Genomic DNA, 17,576 nt, shown 5'->3' on the forward strand with positions numbered 1-17,576 from the left:
TACAAAACATGAACAAGAAAAAGACAAAAATATCACGCAGTGACAGATGCATATCTTACTGGTCTGTTACAAATCATGTTCTTTTGTTTGATGTGTTTCAGCCAATATGGAAGTTACGTATTAAATTACGAAGAATTTTAAAGTACATTCCACCTCTTGAATGAGCCCAATCAAAAATGACTTTCCCCAAAACCTCCTGAGGATGACTCCTCTGGTCATGTATTTACTGGATGGGTGGAAGCACCAGTTTTCAAAGAGAGATGGTTGTATTGCTAAAGTAAATTGATTTTTATCTCTTTTTCTTGTCTTTGTCTTTTTCTTTCATTTATGATCAGACCTGAGGTGATTCTCGTGTGTTCTTGCAGGGTTGTGGTGTAAAGAGGAGCTTTAGAAACTCTGGAATCCTTGTCAGGATGTTTTGTTCATCGCTGCTGAACAGCCCCGGGACACGAGAATAACGTGCACTGACGTGTGTGTCTTCAACCCTTCTACAGATGTTGCAACTCTCGATCTTAACGTTTACAACAACGTTCAGCGTGTGAAATGTAATGGTTGGCGGAAAAGATACATTTAAAAACACATTTGCTCATTTTCATATGAAATTGCATAGTTTCAGCCACAGACCCTTGAGAAATAAAGAGACGATGCTGGAAGCGCTTTCAAAACGGAAGAGGGTCTTTTCCCAGATCTTGTGTTTTTCGTAAGGGTCTCGCTTTAACCAGCTAGGTCCCTTTAGCACCTCTCCGTCTACGACTTCAGAATGTTTCAGGGGCCAGTGGTCTAGTCTAGGTGACAGAGCATTTGCATGTTTAAAGGCTGAATGCAGACTTCACAATGCATCACAATGCCTCGCTTTCATTCTTTCCTGAGCATCCATGACCCAACAGGTTTAAGCACAAAAGATGAAAGAGACTAAGTCATGGAGGTCTAAAACCTGTTCTGACACTTGTTGCAAAACTGTCAGTCATTTAGCCTCGTCTTTTCTATCAAAAATACAATAAAAACAGTAATGTTGTAAAATATGATTACAATTTAAAACAACGGTTTTCTATTTAAATATATATATTAAATGTAATTTATTACTAGTTATTTATTATCGGTGATGCAAAGCTGAATCATCACCATCATTACTGCAGTCTTCAGTGTCACATGATCCTTCAGAAATCATTAGAATATGCTGATTTGATGCTTAAGAAACATTTCTGATTATTATCAGTGTGGAACACAGTTGTGCTGCTTATTGTTTTGTGTGGAAACTGTCATTTTCTTTTTCAAGGACAGCATTTATTGGAAATAGAAATCTTTTGTAACGTGCCTTTGCTTTTGATCTATGTAATGCATGTTTGCTGAATAAAAGCAATTTTATCAAAGGCATAATTTAAAGACTCTCTTTTTTTTTTCCTTTTAAGGCAGCATTTTACCAAGACCAACAATGTATTTTTAGACATTTAATTGAATCATACAACTGTGCTACTCTTCAAGAGCCAAAGGGCAGTAAGTCAAATATTTACAGTGTTACTGGGATCAAGTGTTTTTAAATGCTAGTTAAGAATTTGACTCATATATACTTTCAGATAATTGTAATGATTATGTAATGAGAAGAGACAGGCCCTCGTAACTATAACACTTCTGAGGCTTGTGGTAGGAAAGGGAGAAATACATTAAATCAAATAAAATGTTTTACTGAGCAAGAGTATATGGTTTATGCTTGTTTACTTTAAAGCAAGGCTTGAGCATGTAGGTTTATATGGGCAAGTCAGTGCTACTGTATCAATATAACACTCCCACACTTTAATGTTTTATTGACCCGCTGCAATCAGGCCCTTTAGACTTTCAACAAATGTCAAGCCAGCCACCCCCTCACCTTGACCCGAATTCCACCACTCAAACATTCCTTCTTTTCTTTAAAAGTTTTAGTCTTGTGCAACTCTTTGTGTGTGAGCCTGTGAAGAAACCACACCTTCAAATCATTAAATGATTTTCTTCTGATGTGATTTTCTGAATGGTGCCAATAAAAAGATCCAAACACAACAAGTCATCTTGCTCATTCTTTATTACTTTATAAAACAAAGTGCAGTTGAGGATGAACAGAACTTTTTTTTTTTTCAAAAAACCTGCAAATGAACCAAGAGAAAAAAGCCTAAATAATTTATGATACATAATTAACAGGAGGTATTTACATAAAAAAAAAAAAATTTGCCATTATGAAGGCAATAAAATAGCCAGGTTTCTTCCTGGTAGAGGTAGATAAACAAAGAAACAGGAGGGAACATACAATAACCAACAAAGTAGACACATGGAGTCAAAAACAGTGTATGAACACCCTCCATAACTCCAGACCTCAACAATACGAGCTATGCATGAACACAAAATCCAATATAGTTTATCTTTCCAGTTTGAACATCACATTAAATGCAAACTTTAAGTCTATAAAAATGTAATCATATGCAAATTACACTCAACCCCTTATTTTAACATCCTTTGGATCCAGCCCAAAACATTAGAAGAAATAATGTGTATGCCAAGAACAAATAGGTAGAATGTGTGAGGATCATCTAGGGCTCGTTTCTTTTAAGGCTAACTATGCTTTGAACTGATTATGCATCCAACATACAGTCTATGAAACAGTTTCATATTAAGACTCAAGAACAAAATGACTTAAACACAATGCAAAGTCACAACACTGAGAACGTTTCTTGCATTGACCATGCATGTTTCCAAACAGCACTTAACGGTGACATAAAATCCAGAATCTCCTAAGAGATATTGAGGTCTCCGCAGTCAGTCAAAAATGTTACAGTCCTCAAACCAGCGGGTCTTAGACGACTATCTAGTAGCCAAACCGGCAACGTTCAGTCCCAGACGCTTACAGTCTCTTGAGCTTTTCCAGTCTGGCTTTCAGTTGTTCTTGTCGTTGTCTAAGTTTATCTCTCTTCTGTGCAAGTCTCTGGTTCTCTGTTTCCAGATTTCTGATGCTTTCTTTCGCCCGCTTTAAAATCACCACCTTGGAAGCCTTGTCGTTACTGGACAGTTCGGGGACATTGTCCCGTAGCTTAAGAAAGCAGTTCTTTAACTCGTTGCGCCTTTGCCTCTCCATCACGTTGTGTGTCCTCCGCCTCTCTTCTTCGTCCTCCGTGTCCACCGCCTGTCGGGAGGCCAGACTGCGAGAGCGTCCCGAACTCTGCGTGCTTCGGTGGGAGTCTCCGGACCCCCGGGAGCGTTTGAGAGGGGGGGAGGGCGGGGGAGGAGGAGAGGCGGGCCGTGGGGCGGCGTAGTTGTGCTGTTGCTGAATTTCAAAGTGACAGCGCTTGAGAGCAAGCTGCTGCTCACGCCGACTGTCCTCCAACTGCTGCTGGTGTTGAGAACGTGTCAGTGTGCTCGACCTCCGGACGGTCACAACGTCAATCTCCTCCTCTGTGGAGCACAAACAGTTCAAATCACGTTAGTTTGATCCATTTGGTTTCAATCTGGCAACAAACTACCCACTTTCCTTTAACTTTAAGACACGTGCATGCATCAGAAAATAAACATTCTAAATGAATCAAAAGACTCACCAGAATCGCTTGTAGATGATTCTCCACCAGTGGACAGTGAACCGTAATCAGAAGTGGACTCGATCAGTTCCTGGCTGTCCAGCGGTAAGTCCTCGCACTCCAGAGCCTGACAAGCGAGCGCCACATTGTGGCAATCCAGCGTAGAGCCGGCGATTTCAGCAAAAATCTCAGTGTCAATGTCGGAGAGCAAGGGACTCGTGGAGAGCACTGCTGAGAGTTTATCCTCGATGTGTTTGCCCGCGTCGGTGCGCCACAGTAAGTCCTCTGAGAGCGGGTCGTCCGCGGCAGACGCGGAGCCGGTAAAGTTCCAGTCCAGTTGGAGAAAGTCACTATCCTCCATTAAAAGTTCAGATACCAACTCCAACTGGTCCACCGTGGACAAATTCTTCGCGATCCCGGGTTTCATCGGAGGGGACTGGGGCGGCGTGGGGATGGACTGCAAGTCCTTCATGAGACTCAGGCAAAACTCGTCGTCAAACAGCAGCGGTTCGGAGTCGCAGAGCCACTCGTGCGATGGAGAACAAGCCTGCAACATCTTGGCGGAACCTGTCAGTAAAGGGCACGAGAAAAGAATCCTTAAGAAAGAGAAAAAGTTTGCACTCAAAAGCCCACCTGGCTTTCTGCTACCGACAAACAGCGGCTTGTTTCAAAACGGCCTGCGAAGTGTTGTTCTCATGCACTGCCGATTGCAAAGTTTCCCGGCTCGCGCTTCCATTTTATTCGTGTTTACAATGGGAGCCCCGCCCAAGTGGGCGGAGTTGCGGTCGTCCGGGCCTGACGTCACTGACTGAACAGCTGGAAAGGTCCCGCACGAGTTTTGTTCCAGACAAAATTTCTCAGATTTATAACAAAAAGTTAAATCATTCGGCTTGACTTTTAACAAGCTAATGAACAAAAAACATGGTTGTGTCGTTAATTAATTTTAAATAATGTAAACCGGTTTTCTCTGGCAATATTGTTGATAATACTAGTGTGTCAAAAAAACTATTCTAAATTCCTGTGGCATTGAATAAAGTGTTTTAACTGAAAAAAGTTGCTACGAAGAAAAAAAATCCCTGCAGATCTGAACGTAACAAAAACTTAAACTCTTAACAGTATTATTATATAATAGAATAAAGCAGATACTTGTTTATATATATATATATATATATATATATATATATATATATATATATATATATATATATATATATATATATATATATATATATATATCAGTACAAAATGCAGGAAAATTGACGTGTGAGTGAATGAATAGACAATGAATGAAAAGACATGCAATTATGCCATGTGTAATCGCGTATTAAAGTAAACAACGGATCATATAAGTAAAGTCATATAAAGTATATGCGAAGCATAAAAGCAGTACTTTCCAACACACTTTTACTGATTTCATAACGAGTAAAGCGCTTCCTGCGAAAGTAAGAGAGATGTTCGCGTTGTAATATCATATGGAGGAAGACGGAGGAAGCCGGTAGACATGCAGGAAAAGAACAAAAAGTCACGTCTTACCTTTTTTTCCAAACGCTATGGCGAAAAAAATAGATTGACAAAGACGGTCAGTCTAAAAAAAATAGTTTCTAAAATTATTATAAAAATAGTTGGAAAAACCGCAGAGCCTCCTTGCGGCATGTCAGAGCCCACGCGGACAGAAGCTGGCAGTGGGTGTGGCGACGAATGGAGACCATTTAATTTTAAAGGGCGATGCACTCCCACAATTCCTCCGCGTTAGAAAACTCGCGCCAAAACTCATTCAGCAAATATTGAATGAAAACTCTTATTGTGATGGTGCCTAATTAAAGTCTGTAGCTTGATGTTTAATAAAATCCTGCACGCAAACGCGGCTGAATAGCCGTGGCGTAATGAAGGGAATATACGTCCGACCTAGTGCTCTGGCGGAGTGCTCGTGCACTCAATGAACCATGCAATTCCAAGAAAAAGAAGGGGGGCTGTAGCTCACACACGTGTGCGAGAGAGTGCGACTTCACAAATGCCGGTCTGGTTTTCAAATGCGATAGTAGTGTCTACAAAAAAATAGAAAGAAAGCCGCGATCACGTTGTGCTGTGGTCTGTTTTGGCGGGTAATATACGTACAAGGACATACTGTTCTCAAACAGACACTCCTTACATACACAGTTACAACTGATCTCACGTGACTTAAGGGATATAAATATGAACTTATATGTGTCTGCAAAGCATATGAGGAAGATATAGGCGTTGGTTACATAACAAAAGAATCGCATCCGGCTCAACACGTGCAGGGTAAAGTCACCCGCTCTCAGGTGGCGGGAATGATTTATGAGTCTCCCGCGAATTCACATATGGGCGGAATCCTGCATTCTTCACGACCACTGACCTCAGAATGCAACAAAGAGAAGATGTAATTCTCATACACGCTCATTGTAGTGTATCATGCTATATTCCTTCTTAAACTATTTAAAATGATACAGAATTCTTATGTATCCCGTTTTCATGACCTCATATTAAAGAGACAATATATGGTATTTGCACTTTTAAAAACTCATTCGTCACATTAAGTGCAAGATGGTTTTCAGGAAATTCCAAAACACTAAGTATGAAAATGATCATGATCATGAATTAGCTATGTATTTACACTTAAATCTATAGGCCTATGTTAATTTTTTCTTTTTTGAAATGCAGTAAAGTTAATTCAGTTTGAGTTTAATAATAATCCAGGATACACAAACTAACATTTAATAAATCACACTGCTCATCAGTGAGTGAAATGGACAGAATTTAATTTATTTTGAAAGTCCTATAAATGTTGCCACCTAGAGGCCATTGAATGAGGCTAGTGTACCAAGACCTAGTGAACTCCAGACAGATGTACAGCATTACGACACTGCTCAGTGTGTTTCTTTCAGCAGCTGCCCCATTAAGCCTAACCTCTCTATATTAGAACCATGCTTTTAGTGTATCCTTCACACTTTGATCTAGAATGCATTTAATGTTTGCATATATTCCACTAATGAAATGAGATGATTGCAATGCTCAGTAAATGTAACATTAGTAATAAGTGAATGCATTGATCTCAAAATAGCCAGGTGTGTGCATAGGCCTACTCAATTCAATCATCTAAATAAAATAAAAATACACACGACACATAAGTTATTTTATGTTCATAGCTTCAGACTGTAAATAATTCTGTACTTGTCAGATTTTTCAGGGACACACCTATTGAAAGTTTGTTGTTAGACCAGCTTTCATGCGGTTTATGGTGGCAATGTGTGGTTGTTAAACTCAATGGGAGGCATGTTGTAGTCCAAAACTATTTAAGTCTTGCATCACTCATTCATATTGCTTCTAGCTATCTCTTAAATAGCTCATGTAGTCCAGCTACATGTTTCAGACATGTGTACATGCCATTTAAAGGACTTGTGTTCAACAAAGAATCCCATTGTTTGGAACATTTTTTTGCCTCATCAGCACTGCTTAAAGAAATGTTGCAATTTTAAAGCAGAAGCATTTACACAGTTCTATCAAGGGTTTGTTTCTCTTATCAGGACTGTATGAAAAGAGAACATTTTGAGACAGACGTACAAAAATAAGCATAAGGTGCGCAAAGACCACGTTCACACGCTGTCATCTTGTAGTGCTGAAGGAATCTGTAACAAAATTATTTTAATGGGTTAACAAAGTTCAACGTCCCTTAGTAGAATACAGTTATATTTTTTCTGTATGGCTGCTTAAACAAACAAACAAAAAGTTTTAATACTTAATAAATTATATCACTTTTAAAAATTAAGTACATTCAAATGAAGTGGGGTACAATAAATGAATCATCATGGATGAGAAATGTGCTTGTGGAAGGGGGTTTCCTACAACAGATAATAATACACTTTCACATCCACACAGATGAAACCTGAAAAACTTGTAAACCTCCAAGGAAACCTTAAGAAAGAATCACATAAAGAAAGCATCATGGATGCTTTTTTAAACTGCTCTAAATTGACACAACCTTTGTTACAAATGATATGCATTAATGTATATTTATTGTACTCTACTGATGTCATATGAATTTAAAACATATTTTTATATTAGTGTAAGTTTTAAATAACCTTATCGTTTTTGTTTTATTGCTTGTTGTTTGTCTTTAAAATATTTAAGCCTGGTTTCACAGACAGGGCTTAGATTAAGCCAGGATTAGACCTTAGTTCAATTAGGACATTTAAGTGGCTTTTATAATCGTGCTTAAGAAGAAAAAAAATGACTGGTGTGAATCTTGAGACAAAACAATGGCACTGACATATTTTAAGATATATCAGTGCAAGTTGCATTTAATTAAACAGCTCAAACATGCATTTTAGGCTTAAGCATTGCCTGTGAAACCAGGCATTATTGTTATATGACCCTTTATATGACTTTTAGTATTTTAAAGTTATAAAATGTGTACTTATTGGTTGTGTAAAGAATGTTTTTGCATCACTCTGCTTAGAATATTTACATATTATTTTCATAACAAATGCTTATACCGAAGAAAACAGAAAAATACGTTTGCACCAAAATGTCACTGGTTTTAAAATAGCAGCTGAATTCAGAATAGCACACTATTCTTACTATTTTCTCCATATAAAGATATGGCAGAAATAGTAAGATGCATAGTATGCCATTCTGAATTCAGCCCTTCTTGCGTCTCGTGACCTTTAACCTTGCTGATTCAGCTCATGTAAGCTTGAATAAGGACGGACAGCAGGTTCTCGTAACAAGTTCTACCACAAGATGTTGTAAGTGAGGTTCACCGTGGCATATCGTGGTTTTGCTGTTCCCCCTGATAGTATTGTCATCTCCAGAGAGGGGTACCAAGACAGGAAGAGAAAGAAGATAAGAAGGAAGACACCACCTAACAATGTTCTCTGCAGGCAATCAAACATTGCAACACAAGTGGCCACAGCTTTCCTTAGAAGCGTGTGTGTGCGGGGGTGGGCGATGTGTCGCCTGTAAACCGGTGATAGTAACTGTTTTGAGCTGAGAAAGTGCTGCTCCACGGGGGTCCTGGTGAACATCATCCACTGATGCTGCATATCTACAGTCACAGACTGTAACTGATTCCTCACTGGAAATCAATGGACAATTCACTGGAAGCAGATATTTTATAGAATTCTCTTCCTCTAAGACTGCTACTCATTTACCTTTAGCATCCTTCTTTAGTCAGTTAACTTTCGCTTTCGGCATATAAGAAACTGTGGGAAGCATTCAAACAGGCTTCAAATGTGCAGAAGTGTAGACATTGAACTTACCGGAAATAACTCAAACATTTCAGCAGATCACAGGGCATGTACATTTTTCTTTTCTTTTTTTGTGTGCTGTTTTTCATTGCACTGATGCATTGAGCAAAATAGTTAGAATCATAAAAAAAGCATGGAAATTTAAAAAAATATATTTTATATTTACATGCTATTTGTATGATTCTAAATATTAGCAATATTTCCACAGCATTTATTTTCAGTCATATATTCATATTGGTCTATGTATTTATGCATTTGCAGATGCACATACACATCACATTTAAGGTATACATTTATCCATGCATTCCTGGTTAATGTCAATATTAAAGTTATATATATATATATATATATATATATATATATATATATATATATATATATATATTACAATTTTCAGATATGTAGAAAACATTAACCAAGACTAATAAAGGATATAATGTATTCTTCATTGTTAGTCGATGTTAACTATTATATTAACTTAATATAGGTAAAAGATTTAAACCTAATGAGGTTTAGAAAACGATACAACAGGTTGAGTAAAACCGAAAGTGTTCATTGATAAGTTTCAAAGAAGCGGCCATGCTTTACTGTTCCTCTCGCTGCCCTAAGCACACATGACAGGTTTCACTTCTGCTTTTGATGCTCTGTCAATTTGACCACATACCACCAACAGTTAAAGACCCTATACGGGGCCCCTCAAGTGGGGACGAATCAGACAGTACAGAAGCTATGAACGTTATGGAATTTATACCTCTTTTTTTTTTTTTGGCATGGTTGAATGACGGTTTCCTTCCTTTTTGACAGTTTACTTATACTAGTACATTGTAACATGACCATATGACAGCTTATAATGCTATCTGATCTAATAATAAAAAAATATACAAGACAATTTAAAATAATTTCTCAATAAAATACAATTATAAAATGTTTCATATAAAATAATGGCATTTTTTAATTATTAAAAATAAAATATTTTTTGCGTTTGACAAGGAACACGCCGGAAAACACAGCTACAGAACATAGTTCAAAATATAATAATAATTAATCATTTCTGAACATTGTCTCTGTCTTTATTCACCTTTTTCTCATGTTTCTCAATAGAATTCATAAAAGTATAGAATAAAATAGCATAGTTCTATAGGGGTTCATTACAACATGCCCCCTGCACAACTGAGATTTAAACCCGGCGAGCGTCTTCTGCTAGTTAGCGAAGCAATGAAGAACCAACTGTTAAATAACATATTGGAGATTAAAAAATATCAGATTTGTCTAATTTAAAATAAAAACCAAAAATAGAGATAAGAGAAATTAACATAAGTAACAAATTTACTTTTGCTATGGTTAAATGTTCAGTGATATCTTCCAAATAATTCTGATTTGGCAAAAGAATTTCTCTATATAGTGTTGATATGGCAACTAGTAAATACACTAAGTTTCGTCATGCTGGCATGTGTGGAAGTATTTAAAACAAGGGTGCTAGCCCTGCGTTAGGTTGTGCCCCGCTCTCCCCTATACACTGTGAACAGGCCTATAGGTTAAACAACAGTTGTAGGCTAGTTGTATAGCACAAGTGTTGCATTCAAACTGTAAAGGAAAATTATTTATTTATTAAATATTATTTATAGTTTTTCCTTTTTGTACAGCCATTGTATTTAACTTGCTAGATGAATTGAAGTTTTTAGCACACTGCTAAGTGGTTTCTTATTGGCCCCAAATAGAACACTTTGGTCTGTAGATATGGATCTCGTCTTTGTTTCAGTGAAGATTTTTTCATTTTTTCAAAAAAAATGAAATTTGTAAGTCTGAGCACATGCATTCTTAAAAATTAAAGTTCCTTTTTTCAGCAATGCCACTGAATAACCATTTTAGGTTCCCCAAAGAACCTTTCAGTGAGCAGTTCTTAAAAAATAACCTTTTTTTCTTAGTGTGAAGAACATTTTAATAATCTAAACAAAACCCTTTTCCAATATAAAGAACCTTTTGTACAATGGAAAGGTTCCATCTGTTAAAAGCTCTTTATTAAACCATCGATTTATTTTTAAGAGTGTAGAAAAGTACAAATGATAAAGAAAGAGTTTTGTAGTTTATTACTTTTGGGGTTTGCTTGAATCATAAACAATATTGGTAATTGTTAAAGTATGAACAATATTGCAACCACCAATAATCACATCCTCCCAAGCATGAGTCATCAAAATAAAGCTTAAACATAAACACAGAATCTCACAGGAATAAATCAGATCTCAGAATAAATCATTGATTTGTTTGGAAACACACAAGCGCCAACATGCACGGTCTCTTGTGCAAACTGCATGCAACCAGAATGCAAAATGTCACACATTCGCGCACACATCCATCCAGTTAGAAGACAATCAGAAGAACAGAAGGAGCTCAGTGTTAGAATGAAAAACAGATGCATGCACGCACACACGCACGCACGCACACACACACACACACACACACACACACACACACACACACACACACACACACACACACACACACACACACACACACACACACACACACACACACACACACACACACACACAAGGACTTTCCATAGACATACTGATTTTTAAACTGTTACAACTGTATATTCTATCCCCTGACCCAGCCCTCACAGAAAATGTTCTGCATTTTTACATTTCCAAAAAAGAGAGTCCAAACCAAGGTCATCCCGGCTAGAGCGATCTCCACTTTAATTCCCTGAAAATTATACGTTTATTCCAAGGTTTAACCACATAACCTGATCATTTTTAGTTGCAGATGTCCTAACGTGAGCAAAGCAATGAAAAGCACCCTCTAAAATTCACATGGCTCCCACATGAGAGGAATGTACAGGATGTGATGTTTTTCAGCCTCTTCCTTGAACTTTACAGCAGTATGTTTTCTAGGAACCCAGCTATAATGCTGCTGTGTAGTGGAAAAGCGGTGAAGCAAGATGAAGTCTATGGAAATATGCAGTGGGAGGGAACTCGATTTAAAGCGGAGTGAAATAAGAGAGGTAGAATGAGAGAGGACATCACCATAGTACCTCCAAATTTAGACCATACTCAGAAAGAGTAGCAAAGAGCGTATAACCGACACTGCGAAGCCACCACAGATGCCAGAAGGCTCCTGTATCAGCAGAACATTGCAGAGCACATCCGTTCCTTCTGGCCATTTAGGGAAGAGAGTTGGCACAGATGCCCAATAGCAGTTGGTGACCACAACTGACCCGCAATCCGACGCCACGCGTGCCACCGGCGTTCACTCAGACCTCTATTCATTCAACGTCTCAGAAACAATGTCTCACTGTCCGCTGTCTTTATATGGCAAATTTGGTGTTGTACCAAATTTTTAATTCTTCAAATCACAAAACTGCTCATTTAACAAAGTCAACATGAAATCTTATTTTTAATGGAATCTATCAGCAATTTATTATAAATTATTTATCTGCACATAATTCATGTTTGTAATCTTCAATCAAAATGACTTCCCCTCCCTCTTGCAGCAACATCTCTTCTCTTTTCTGATGACGTGTTTATTGGCACGAGGGCGGGAAAACCTGTCACTCACATGAGATCCACCAATAGCAAACCACAACCATCTAATGACCCAATCAATTCACGATGGACATAATCAAGTCCCGCCCAAAAAAAATTGTTGTTTGAGAAGCTGTTTCACTCGGATATATGTCACAAAAGGACAGAAAAGACTACCCAACTTCCATTTCATGCTGACTTTAAAGAAATATAAAGGAATAGTTCACTACAAAATTTTAATTCTGTCATCATTTCGTAGAATTCAGAAGGAGATATTTATTGCAGTCCAAGCTGCTCTTTTTCATTTAATGAAAGTGAATGGTGAACACAGATTATTTTCAGTTACTAATTTCACAAAGCTATTATATGGCTTTAAAAGTCTTGTAAGATAGTTCACAAGTCATATGAGCCACTTGTGCTTTTATGGTAAGGTTTAAAGCTCCTAAACATCGCATTCTGTGTTCCATGGAAGTGAGAAAATTATGAGAGAATTACAATTTTGTGGTAAATTATCCCTTTAATATACAGTCCATTTAAATCAGGTTGTTTGAGAACCAAATGCATAACACTGGTGATAGAAATGATTTTCAATCTTAAACTACCCTCATTGGCAAGATCTATAAAGTTCACTCTACAGTCTTACTAACATTTTTGTCAAGAATGAACTCGAGGCGTTTACCATCATACTGAAAGTTTGCACATTATTGTGATGAAAATCGAATAAATTGCATTATAATTGCATCCTAATAATGTCCAGCAATGTTCACATGCTATTCTCATGTTCAGCTCCTTGTGACTCACATATCCTGGTTTCACTTCTACCCTAGATTACGACACACACAACTATGCTGACGGATGGTTCCGGACTCTTAGAACTGGTGTCCTGACCTCTATACCTTAAATAACTTGTTCTATGGACAAGACATATATAAAACTGGCAGACACAGGTATCCATACATTCACAGAATTAATGTGCTCCTCGGAAATTGAACTAAATTTAGTGTGGCTAGAATCATACCCAAACTCTACAACTATATGCCACATGATTTATGTTACATCATTTTTCTACAATGAATAATAAATATATTCTACACTAATTCTAGGTCCTTAATCAAATCTGCAAATCTGCCATTGATCATGTGACTCTTTGTTCAGATGGTCAGATGTTCTTGCTTCCAATAAAGCCCAAGATGTTCTTCAAAATGTTGCTGTCATCAAGACAAGACACTGTGCAGGCAAAACCATTGTTTTCATGCACTGGTCAATTTTGAGATTTTGTCTTCTTTCAGACTTGTGTAAAGAACATATTAGTATTTATTTTATTACAATTTGGCCTGGTTTCATAGACAGGGCTTAGATTAAGCCAGGATTAGACCTTAGTTCAATTAGGACATTTCGGTAGCTTTTATAAATGTGCCTTAGAAAAAAACATTATTGGTGTGTATCTTCAAACAAACTAATGGCACTAACATATTTTAAGATATGCCAGTGCAAGTTGCTTTCAGTTAAAACAGCACAAACATGCATTTTAGTCTGGCAAGACTAGGCTTAATTTGGTCTGTAGAGTTCAATTATAAATGCTTTTTTCCAAAGAAATCTCTTCTTCGGTAGCACTTCCATACACCAAACTTTGAAGGGAGGAGTTTTTTCATATTTTGTCCTCCTGACTTATATAACATTTTATTTCCTAAAAAATGGTACCATTTTATTTTAGTTCTGACTATTGACTATCAAAAAGCGGTATCCAAAATCTCCCCTGTAACATCCTTTGACTCTTATATGTCAGCAAAATGAACCCAATGTTCTTTATCCAATGTTCAGATTTTTGTTTTGCAAATTGTGCAAATTAGTGCATGTTTAATCAGGTCAAATATCATTTGCATATGTAAACAAGTAACATTCAGCCCTCACAGTAAGGGGGCCATGGAGACTCTATTCTGTTCTTATTTGTTTTGTCATTTCAAATGTAGGGTTCATGATCCCCACCTATCAACTCAACAGTCAATTGGGCTGTAATCACTATTGCTCAAAAAAGACAGATGGGCATTTTAAACAAATGCAGGACGTCTGTTTGCCGTGACAGTGCATGATTGAGCTGTCCCATCAGCTGAGGCACGCTTAGACTCGTCAGGAGTAACTGCTCAGTAACTTCTGTCCTATGCGCATAACCAAACACTTCACAGATAGAGCCAGGCCCACTGTCTCTCCTAGTCCTCCATGCAAAGACTAGATGTCTCCTGAGTTTCCTCAACACCCCAGGGGTCACACGACCGATCAATAAGCTATGCATTGAGCATCGGGCATTAGCATAAGCTGCTGTGTCTGCATAAGCTGTGAAGTTTCTCTCTTTGTCTCCATCTCAAATTATCTGCATGTCAAAGCATGGCTGAATAAATATATATGGGAGAGATTAGCTGCAGATTACAGCGAGACGAGAAGTCCTGCAACGCTCTGAATGCAGTTCGGTTTTCCTGCTGCTCCATCATCATCGACAGGGATGCTGAGGTTGTTTCATGGATTGGCATCTGACCAGCAGCCAGCGTTTAGTGCACATTCAGCAATTAACACTATCTCTGCCGGTTAGATTAATTAATTATTTACATGGATTAGGACCCATGTAGCTTTTCCAAATGCTTCTGCTCAATATGCACATCGATTTTTCAAGGCAACCGGTAACAAGCAAATATAAAAGAGTTTCACAGTCTGTCATGGGAGAGACATGTGCATCTCACAATTCAAAAAAATAAATCAAAAAAATTCCGAAGAAATTATGGACGATGGAAGAACTTTTTACATTTAAGAACCCATACAACTAAATGGTTCATGGTAAGAAGGTTTGTAAAACATCAGAAATCAAGTGCACATCTTCTTCCTCTGTAAAGGGGTCAATCATTTTAATAGCAATAGATTTTGGATTTGTTTTAGAAAATCCTCAAACAGAAAACCCAAATCCTCAACAGGTTTCTTTTATTCTTACGATCCTTCTGTTCCTCTTTTTCCTTTCTTTCCTTCCTGTCTTCCATGTTTCACAACAGTCCAGACCTCCAATATCAGACTCATCAGACAGTGAATCACAGTGTTACATATATCTAATATTAGTGTTTGGTTTGGTTTTGCAGAGTTTGCAAACTGTCAAGATTTTCCTAAGTTGCACAAAATATTCAGATCTTCCTTATTTCTTAATATGTGGAGGAAAGATCTCACATATAGATGGCAACAATGCAGTTAAGCAATATCACAGACAATCAAGAGTTCTGTTGTTCTGAAAAATCAAACTGATGGAACGAAACAGCTTACTATTCCTGCAATTTATAGGCCAGACGTATGCTTTCTATAGTTTTCTGTATGCATTGAATACCCAGATGAGTCAATTAGCTATTGATATATTAATAAATAGGAGATCAAGTCCACAGCATTGCATTGTGGGATATTTTACAGCATACCTGCTGGCTTTATACTGCTATTTTGGCAATTCACTAAAAATGGAATTTTTAATGCTTGAATGGATTTTAATTAATTTCTGGAAAAACAAAACAAAACAAAAACACCTTTCTGTCCAACAAAATAACCAGTTTAGTAAGAGAAGCTAGAATTGGGATGCTAGAATTTAAACTAGAATCCCACAATGCAATGCCCTCAAATTGAATTCAATTTCCTGCTGAATGAGCTGGAAGTCATATCAGCTGGAATTTTCAACATCTTGACTTATTAAAAAGGCAAAATAACTGTTTTTATTTCTGAGACAACTGGTTGCCACTCGCTAAATTATGCAAAGAGATGAGGTCATGTGATAATGTAGCATTAGAGCTAACAGTATAGGCTACTGTTTCACAAACACACACCATTATGAATAAATACTGTGCAGTAAGTAGTAGACTAATATGACTAGAGTTCAGTCATTGAGTCAAGAAACATTTCCATATGGAATGAATTAGACAAAAGTCTCAAAAGATTTGGTCTGGACGTCTCATATAACACCGCCACACCAATTAAATGAGCTAAAATTGGTTTCTTGACTAGTTATGTTTCAGCACAAAGGCAGTTGTGACACACTCCCCGGAAATTACTCATGGCAGTGTGTTCAGCTCTTTATAAACGTGTTCCCCATTTTACATAAAAAAGAAGGGGGAAAATCGAGAGACTGAGCTTCTAGTGCAGTGAGAGAATACAAGAGCTCCACCTGCTGGCCAACCTTACCTGTTCTCAGACGCAGGAAAGTCTCAAACACACGGGTCTTTGTTCTGACTGAGGAGAATATTTGTGACTCTGGATGACAAAACCAGTCACATGGGTAATTTTTTTTAAAATTGAGATTTATACATCACATGAAAGCTGGATAAATAAGCTTTCCATAAATGTATGGTTTGTTAGGATAGGACATTTGAACATTAGGATATTTGAACATCTGGAATCTGAGGGTGCAAAAAAATCGAAACATTGAGAAAATTGCCTTTAAAGTTGTCCATTTATGTTAGCGATTGTGCATTCACTCACAAAAATAAATGTTGTATACATTTACGGTAGGAAATTTACAAAATATCTTCATGGATCATGATCTTTACTTAATATCCTAATGATTTTTGGCATAAAAGAAAAATGTATAATTTTGACCCATACAATGTATTGTTGGCTATTCCCACAAATATACCCGTGCTTGAGACTGGTTTTGTGATCCAGGGTCACATTTAGGAAAAGAAGGTCAGTGGATCAGTCACATGAAATAATTAACACACAGCAAAAGACTGTCTGCTTACAGAGAATGACCTTTAATTCAGAACAAGTTCATCCTCAGGAAATTGCAAAACTCGGGCTGTGCTCAGAATGATAGTGTAGCCTACAGTATTATACTTATTCACTGTAAGAAAAAAAAAAGTAAAAAGAGAAAAATAGTTGCTGCCTTAAATTTTGAAGTACAATCAGCTTGGACGTTTAAGCTCTTTCAACTTAAATGACATTAACCTGACTTAACTTAATCTTGTATAAAGTTGAACATTTTAAACAAAATTTAAAAAGATTAAGTTCAAAAGACTTAAACTTGAAAAAAGTTGTAAATTGCTTAACTTAACGAGTTAAAGCAATTTTTTTTTTGCTGTGCACACTAAATTTTGTGTTTTTTGTTTAAAGCACATTATGCAAACGAAAAAAAATTTGAAAACGTATTCAAACAGCATTATGACAATGCTGCCATATTACCTAAATACTTTGTTGAGTCCTGTATTTGGAAAATAAAGGGGTATTTTGCAATTTAAATA

The 17,576-nt window shown here is 37.1% G+C and overlaps 1 protein-coding gene across 1 annotated transcript; it reads right to left on the bottom strand.

Annotated features, from left to right (window-relative positions):
- Positions 1-2,035: 2,035 nt before the first annotated feature.
- mych (myelocytomatosis oncogene homolog) lies at positions 2,036-5,580 on the bottom strand. Its single transcript, XM_077197894.1, has 3 exons — positions 5,067-5,580; positions 3,555-4,100; positions 2,036-3,414 (listed from the first exon to the last, which is right to left on the bottom strand). Exons 2-3 carry the CDS (start codon positions 4,087-4,089, stop codon positions 2,867-2,869), a joined length of 1,083 nt encoding a protein of 360 aa, XP_077054009.1. The 5' UTR covers positions 4,090-4,100; positions 5,067-5,580; the 3' UTR covers positions 2,036-2,866.
- Positions 5,581-17,576: the final 11,996 nt, after the last annotated feature.

This window comes from Siphateles boraxobius, unplaced genomic scaffold, assembly GCF_051911475.1.
Source record: "Siphateles boraxobius isolate OS27281-9 unplaced genomic scaffold, OSU_SipBor_1 41, whole genome shotgun sequence".
Classification (NCBI taxonomy): Eukaryota; Metazoa; Chordata; class Actinopteri; order Cypriniformes; family Leuciscidae; genus Siphateles; species Siphateles boraxobius.